This window comes from Nipponia nippon, unplaced genomic scaffold (assembly GCF_047370975.1).
Source record: "Nipponia nippon isolate SJK-2023a ecotype South Korea unplaced genomic scaffold, ASM4737097v1 scaffold_7, whole genome shotgun sequence".
Lineage (NCBI taxonomy): Eukaryota > Metazoa > Chordata > Aves > Pelecaniformes > Threskiornithidae > Nipponia > Nipponia nippon.
In genome coordinates, this window is record NW_028262391.1 from 31,015,238 (window position 1) to 31,022,816 (window position 7,579).

At 66.5% G+C, this 7,579-nt stretch overlaps 1 protein-coding gene across 1 annotated transcript; it reads right to left on the minus strand.

Annotated features, from left to right (window-relative positions):
• Positions 1–1,113: 1,113 nt before the first annotated feature.
• On the minus strand, positions 1,114–6,454 carry PARD6A (par-6 family cell polarity regulator alpha). The gene is made up of 3 exons (XM_087739721.1): positions 6,369–6,454; positions 4,849–5,071; positions 1,114–2,174 (listed from the first exon to the last, which is right to left on the minus strand). The coding sequence occupies exons 1-3, from the start codon at positions 6,429–6,431 to the stop codon at positions 1,387–1,389; spliced, it is 1,074 nt and encodes a 357-aa protein (XP_087595847.1). The 5' UTR covers positions 6,432–6,454; the 3' UTR covers positions 1,114–1,386.
• Between the last annotated feature and the right edge of the window lie 1,125 nt (positions 6,455–7,579).

Here is a 7,579-nt window from a genome sequence, read left to right on the forward strand (position 1 = left end):
AGCCCTTGTGCCATGAAGGGTCTGGCACTGCGCCAGTGCCCTCGCTCCCCCTGAGCACCCGCGTCCAGCTTGGGCGAACGAGCTGGAAAAGCACTGCCCTCAGGTGCACCCTACCTGCCGGACCTTGTGCCTGGGCTGCTCCGCCAGCAAACATCGCCAGTGGCCGCAGCGGTTGGGGCAGAGGTGTTGGTGCTGGTTCCGAAGGTTGATGCTGCAGGAGGTGTGGTGAGAGGGGGCGAAGGCCCCCGGGGACAGCCAGCCACTATCTAGCCCAGCCTGTTCCCAGCCAGGACAGGAGGACATGAGGCGGAGCTGTCACCACTGTGGGTCCAACAGGGCCCAGCAGCACCTTCCCGCTGGGGCGTTGCTCTGTCCCTGCGGGCAGGAAGGTGCTGGTCCGGGGCTGGGCCAGGCCAGCAAAAAAGAAAAGGCCAAAGCCACCATCAGCCCACCACTTTGGTGCTGGGAGTCCCAGGTGAGCAGGAAGGGTGGGTACGGCCCCCCTGAGCTCCGGGCTGGAGGAGGAGAAGGATGGAGCTGCACCACCCCCAGCAGCATTTACTGGGGCTGAGTGACAGCCAGGGTGTTGCTGCCAGCCCGGGTGCCACCCAGCTCCCTGCAGATGTCACTGGAGCGTCCTGTGTGTAGCGAGGGCACCACAGCAGGGACAAGGTGTGAACTGGGGGGGCCAGGCAAGGCTCATTGTGTCAGGCCACCATGCCAGGCTCGCTGCCCAAAACAGCCTGGACATGTGCCGTGGGACAGGGATGTGCAGGGGGAGGGATGTGCCCCAGCATCCCGTGGTCAAAGGTGCCGCTGCCAGGCGCTGCCTTGCATGCGCAGGGCTGGGGTCCCCACCCGCTGTCCCCCTCCTCCTGGGGCACCTGCAGAGCTGGTTGCGGGGTTCATGCTGGCCCACAATGGGACGGGCCACAGCACGTGGGACAGGGCAGTGGGGCTGGTGGGGGACATGCCTACCCTGTCCTATGGCACCCGGGCTGTTTGCTGTCCTGGAGGGGGCTGTACCCCGCAGCTGTTGGGGTCTGGCCTCTGCAGTTATGTGAACCAGGGACAAGCGGGGTGCTTTCTAGAAAAGGTTTTACTGTCCATTGCAATATATTAATTGATGATGCATATTTTGACAAAACAATAAAAAACCCCACTTGCTTGGAAGGAGGGGGGTGGGAGGAAAGGGGGCTCGGAGGGGCAGTGCCTGGCGGGAGCAGGTGCTGCAGCAGGGCTCCCGGGGATGTGGGTGGCGGGAGAGGGCAGCAGGCAGCCCCACTCTGCCCCTGCCCGGTGGCCCCGTCATCGCCCCGGCGCCCACGACCAGCCTGGCTGCACAGAAACCCAGCCGGCCACCAAGGGTGGCACGGGAACCCGCGGCTATAGGGTGAGGAGGGTGCCGTCCTCCCGCCCACTGCCCCGGCCGGGGCTGCCGTCGTGGCTGCCAAAGGACTGCAGGGAGCCCCGCGAGCTGTGTGGGGACAGGCTCTGCTGGAGGGGTCCGTCCGTGGGGCCCCCATTGGGGCAGCCCCCGGGGATGTAGTGGGGTGTGCTGTCGCTCTCGATGACGAGGTCGCCCTCCTCGTCGCTCTCAGCTGTGCTGTAGTTGCTCAGGTACTGCGAGGCCGGGCTGGGGGTCTGCTGGCTGGGAGTGCTGTCTGTGGACATGCCTGAGCTGCCCGAGGCCTTGCTGCTGCGGATGACGTTGTTGCGCTGGTTGGCTGGTTTAACGGTGATGATGAGGTTGTGGCTATTGGCCACCATCATGTCCGTCACCTGGTCCAGGGACTTGCCAGCCACGTCAATGCCGTTGACCTCCAGGATCTCGTCGCTCACCGCCAGCAGCCCCGTGCTCTCAGCCAAGCCGCCCTTCACCAGGCGGGAGATGAAGATGCCGGGCACCTTCTCGACACCCTGCGGGGCCACGCGCACACTGACGCCGTCACGGATGTAGAAGCCCAGTGGCTTATCGGAGCCGTGCTTGTGAAGCCGCACACGGCGGTGGGTCTCGGGCAGGATGTCCACGTCAATGATGGAGGAGATCTGGCGGAAGTCCTGGGGCATGCCGATGAGGAGGTGAGGCTTGGCCCGGTAGTGCGTGGGGCGCAACAGACCCTTCTTCTTCCGCTGCAAGGAGTTCGAGGCGAAGACGCTGGCATCAGACTCTGCTGTAGGGAGCAAGGAAGGACACGGGTCAGGCACCGCAGCTGCCTGGGGATGCAACCACATGCCCTTGGCCCCAGGTGTTAGGGGAGCCAGCAGAAGTGCCCTGCTCATGGGTCTCACCAGCTTTTCCTCCCCAGAGCACACCCCAGCTTTTCCTGCAGCCTGTCTCCACCAGGCCCATCTCCTGGGATTACCCAGTGTACACGAGGCCAGGATTAGTGGGATCGAGGCAGTGATTCAGCCTTAATCACACTTTAAGCCAAACTCTGCAGCTTAACACTACAGCTGCCAGCCCTGATGGCCCAGGAGCCACAGCGGCTGTGCCCCAGTTTGGGTTTGGGGAGAGGGACCCCCCCTCTGCACGAGGGTGAGGCCAGCCCCGTGAGACAGCACCAGAGTCCCTTGGCCCTGCTGGAGCGGGGCCATCGCTGGCATGGGATGGGGGTGGCTGCAGCAGTGTCCTGCAGAGCCCTGCCATCCCCAAGGACAGAGACTCCCCACCTCCTGGAGACCCATCCCAGGGCTGCAGCGTCCCTGGGGCCTTGAACATCCCAAACCATGATTTGTGCCACTATCTCTTATTCCACCACCTGGCACCACTGCACAGGGTTTGACTCCATCCTCCTTGACCCTGCCCTGGGGCTGCTCCCTGGGGCCCAGCTCTGCCAAGTCCTCTCCAGATCGCATCCACCAGGTGCTGGAGAGCATCCCCTGGACCCTCTCTGGTTTCTCCCCATCCCTTCCCACAGGAGAGCCCAGATCTGGATGCTGCATTGCTGGTGCATTCCCCACGGTGTCCCCCACCAGCACCCAGACCCTGCTCCAGCCGCAGGGGCATGGGGGATGCCCCCAAGCCTGGGGGATGCAGGGTTTCTCCCTAGCTAAGCTAGCCTGCCAGGGCTTGTGGCTTATAAATATCTCCCTGCACACACAGCCTGGCGTATTTTTAGCTCGGGGAAGGGCGGCAGAGGCTTTCCCACAGCTATTTCAGTGCACAGCTCCTCTCAAAGGGGCATGGAGCAGCTGGGCCAGGCAGGTCCAGCACCCCGTGGACGAGCCCACCGGTGGCCCAGGCAATGTGATGGGCTTTCCCCTGCCCTTCCCATGAGCCAAGCCCAGCTAAGGATGGCCAGTGCCACTGTCCCCAGCCAGGCTGCCCTGTGGGGATGGCTTCACCCGATGGGGTGACGGCACAGAGAGGAACCAAGCTGTGGCCTTTGCTTTTTGACCCCCTGCATCAGGACCAGCTGCCGCAGAGCCCACCGATGGGTGCACACCTAGGTACACACGTGCGTGTGTGGCTCCCCACACCTGGTGTGTGAGAGAGGCACTGCAGCCGCATTCCTCGCCGACCTGGACTGGTTTGACCACAGCCCAGCCCCAGGATGACCTGGATCCATTTTAAATCAGCTGTGACTCACCCCAGGCTCGCTCCTGGCCTCTCCGCATGCCTCCTGCAGCGCTGCCGGCCCCACGGCCCCTCTCCCACAGGCACAGCTGGGTGCTGGCTCTGCCTCCTCATGCTCCTTATCGCGCTGCCCACGGTGCTGGGGCCACAGCTGCCCACTCTCTGCACCCTGCCAGCTGAGCACAGTCACCCACAGGCCCTCACAGGCTTTTCCCAGCAGCAGACAAGGTGGCTCTGGGAGCAGGAGCGATGCTCCTGTGGAAGCCCCAGCACAACCAGCCCCACGCCGGCTCTCCGTGCCGCAGCCTGGGTCCAGCCGTTCAGCGCTGGCAGCCACAGGCCCAGAGCACACCACAGGCGCTGGCGCCATCCTGCCACAGGAAAACTGGCCCAGGAAAACCGGCACAGCAGCTGGGGCCGGCCACTGGCATCACCCCTCGCCCAGGGACTTTGTACCACTAACATGAGCTGGAAATAGGGAGTCGCTCTGGGCACCATGCTGGGGAAAGTGAGGCTTTTAGATCAGGCTCCAGCTTTGCGCACTGTTGCTTTATGGTGCTACTAAAGAGAAAGCCTCGGTGCTACTAAACGGGGATGGGCTCGTCTCCCCGGTGAAGAGGAGACATACCCAGACTGTTTGTCACCAGGAGGCTTTCATCCTTGTTGGGATGCTGCTATCACACTGATTTCACGCTCCTGTGTGAGGAAGCTGCACTCTGGGAATGCACCACTAAGGTCAGGGTGAGCCCCAGGCAGCCAGGGAGGAGATGAGCCTCTTCCCACCACCAAAAACTCCATGGCACCCCGAGAGCTCTGCCAAAATGATGGCTGTTGCTGCCTTGGGGCAGGGAGCCAGACGGGGCTCCCTGCACAATGCTCACGCGAGTAACACAGTGTTTTCCGGGAGCCCACACAAGCCCTGCTGGAAAATGCGACTTCAAAGGGGTGAATCGCAAGGATTTGCCTTTGCTCGCCAGGGTACGCGGGGCTGGGCTGGCGTGGGTGTCTTTGCCATGGGGAAGGGCTGCCAGGGAGAGCCCACGTGGGTGCCACAGCCCCAGCGGGGCTCTGGGAGCCTCCTGGTGCCGCCACCTCTGGATCGGTCCACTATAGTGGTGGCTGGCACGTGTGTGACTGGCCGCCACCACTACCGGCACAGCCCAAACGTGGAACCAGTGGTACCGCGGGACGTGGCTCATTTCCCTTGATGGGGAGGACTTATCCGGTGCCCTTCTCTGGATCCAGTGCACTTCTCCAGCTCCGCTTACCCTTCTTCTGGATGATGACCCTGAGGAGGGGGTTGGCAGAGGACAGGGCTTTGTGGTAGTTGTCATCATTGTTGATGGGCAGGAGGTCGCCGTGGACGTCCGTGTAGCCCAGGAGCACATCCACCCGTGGGATCTGGTGCACCGTCTGCAGCAGGCGGTAGAAGTCCTGGAAGCTGCCCGCACCAGAGCGCTTCATGGCGAACCGGCGAAATTCGGCGTCAAACTGCAGAGGAGGAGGAGGAGGAGGAGGAAGAGGGTGAGGCTGGGCAGGGCTGGCTCTGGCCGGCAGGACTGATGCAGGCAGGGTGCTGCGCAGAGCTGCCCCGGGGCAGGCAGAGCCGGGCACCGCCGGCTCCAGAGCCCCGGCAGCACCAAGGCAAAAACCCAGGCAGCACCTGTCCCAAACGCAAAATAAAAGGAGCAGAGCCATTTTCCTGCCCCAACACCAAAGTGACGAGGCAGAGAGGTGCCCTTGTGGCGGAGGAAGGCCCTTCTGGCCGTACCGCCAGCCACGGTGGGCACCATGCTGCTGGGAGGCCCTTCCCTGCGACACGGGTGCTGCTGTAGCACCTGATGAGCAACAGCATTAATTATTGCCTCCTTCAGTCACGACAAAGGGGAAGCCAATTAAGAACAGGCTGAGGAACGCTGCAAGGATCATGCTGCCCAAGGGGGATCGGTCTGTTCCTGGGGCAGGTGGCAGCCGGCGCACCCCGGGAAGGAGGGCACTGTGCACCCCACCAGGGGCCCCAGGCAGGCAAGGGCACAGCTGGGTGAACGCACAGCTGGACAAGGGTGCAGCGGGGGAGCACACACGTACGGGCGAGCACAGGGCTGGGCGGGTGGGCACAGCTGGGTGAGGGCACACATCTGGGCAAGAGTGCGCCGGGTAAGCACACATCTGGATGAGCACACACATCTGGGGGAGACCACGTCTGGGTGAGCACACAGCCCACACAGCCGTGCGAGTGCACGCATCTGGGTGCACAGCAGGGGGCTCATCCCTTGGTGGGGGTGCCCGGCCGGGTGATGGCATAGCCGGGGACGTGCGTGCCCTGCTTAGCGGGCACATCTGGGCGAGAGCACATCTGGGCGAGGCGTGCGCCCGGGGTGACCGCGCACCCAGCGCGCCCGCAGCGGCGGGGCCACGCCGCACACCGGGGCTGCCAGCACCGCGCACCGGGGCGGGCACGCGTTTGTCGAGCGCTCCCCGGCGACGCTCCCATGGCCGGTGCCGGCCGCGCCGAGCGGGCCCGCGGCCCGGCAGAGCCCAGGCTGGCGGGACGCCGCGGCCGCCGGGCCGGGCCGGGCTCGGGGAGGCCCCGGGCAGCGCCGCCGCAGCGCGGGGGAGCGGAGCGGAGCGCCCGCACGGCCTGGCTCCCGCGCCGCTCCCCGGTGCGCGGTGCCGCCCCACGTGTGCTGCCCGGCGCGGCGGCGGCGGCGCGCCCGGCCGTGACCCGGCGGAACCGGCACCGGCATCACCGGCCCCGGCCCCCGCCCCGGCCCCGGCGGGCGCTTACCTTGCTCTTGACCTCGATGACGGGCTCGGCGGAGCGCGCCGGCGTGCGGTGGTGCTTGGCCATGCTGCGGGCCGGGCCACGGGGCCGCGCCGCCGCCACCGCCGCTCCCGCGGCCACGGGGGATTTTCACCGGCCATGACGTCACCGGCGAGCAGGCCGGGCGCCGCCGCGCCATTGGCCCAGGCGGGGCGAGGGGGCGTTGCCGGAGGGTTGCTGACAACGTCGCCGTGGCAACGGGGGCGGGGCCGGGCCCAGGAGGGACCCGCCCCCGCCGCTCCCCCCGCCCGGGCCGGGGTCGGCCCCGCTCCCCCGGCGGGGCGGCCTGGAGGGGCCGGCACCGGGCGCGGCCTGACCGGGCACCGCCCGCCCCGCGCCGGCGGCCCCGGCCATCCCGTCGCTGTCAGGAACCTCATTAGCGGCACAATTAAAACCCACAGGGGCGGGCGCCTGCGCCTCTTCGGGGACGCCGGGCTCTGACGCGGGGCTGGCAGCCCCACGCGTGTCACCGGTGGGAGCCCCGCGTCACGCGCGGGATATGTCAGCGTGGCTCGACCCCACGCTGGCAGAGGGTCCTGTCCCTCCCGCCGGCCCGGGGCTGCCTGCTCCGCGCCGCCCGCGGTCCGGGCCTGTTGGCAGCGGCTGGCAGGCCGCCGGGCGCCCGGGGCAGCGGGGGGCGATTTTCAGCCTGGCCACGCCACGCGCTGCCGCGCCGCTTGGTTCCCCCCGGGTTTTCTCCCCTGTCCGGTAGGAAAGTTTCGTTACCGCTCGGGAGCGGCGCGGGCCAGGGAGGGTCAGTCATTTCGGGGATGAATCGCTGTACCAAGCAGAGGAAGAACCAAGCGCAAGGAGGGGAGCTGCTCGCGTTCACTGGCGAAGCGCTGGCGTCACCGTGCCCGTCGCGGCAGCAGGCTGCCAGGACGTGCTGCCAGAGCACATCCCCTCGGGTGCTGCCGGGCTGTGTCCGCAGGCGATGCCCTCGGTGCGTCTCGGGCAGAACTGGCTCTGTTCAGGCACAGAAACGCACAGAGGCACGCAGGCTGCCCCTTCCCCACGGACCCCGCCGCGGTGCAGCTCTGCCTGCCTGATGCCGGAGCACGCTGCGGGCTCCCTGCCTGCTCCCGGGCTGCCGGCACCAGGGTCACCAACCCCGGCGCCTAAACAAGGCTAAAGTCTTGTCCATGGGCTCCAAGGAAGCTGCCACACCAGCCAAA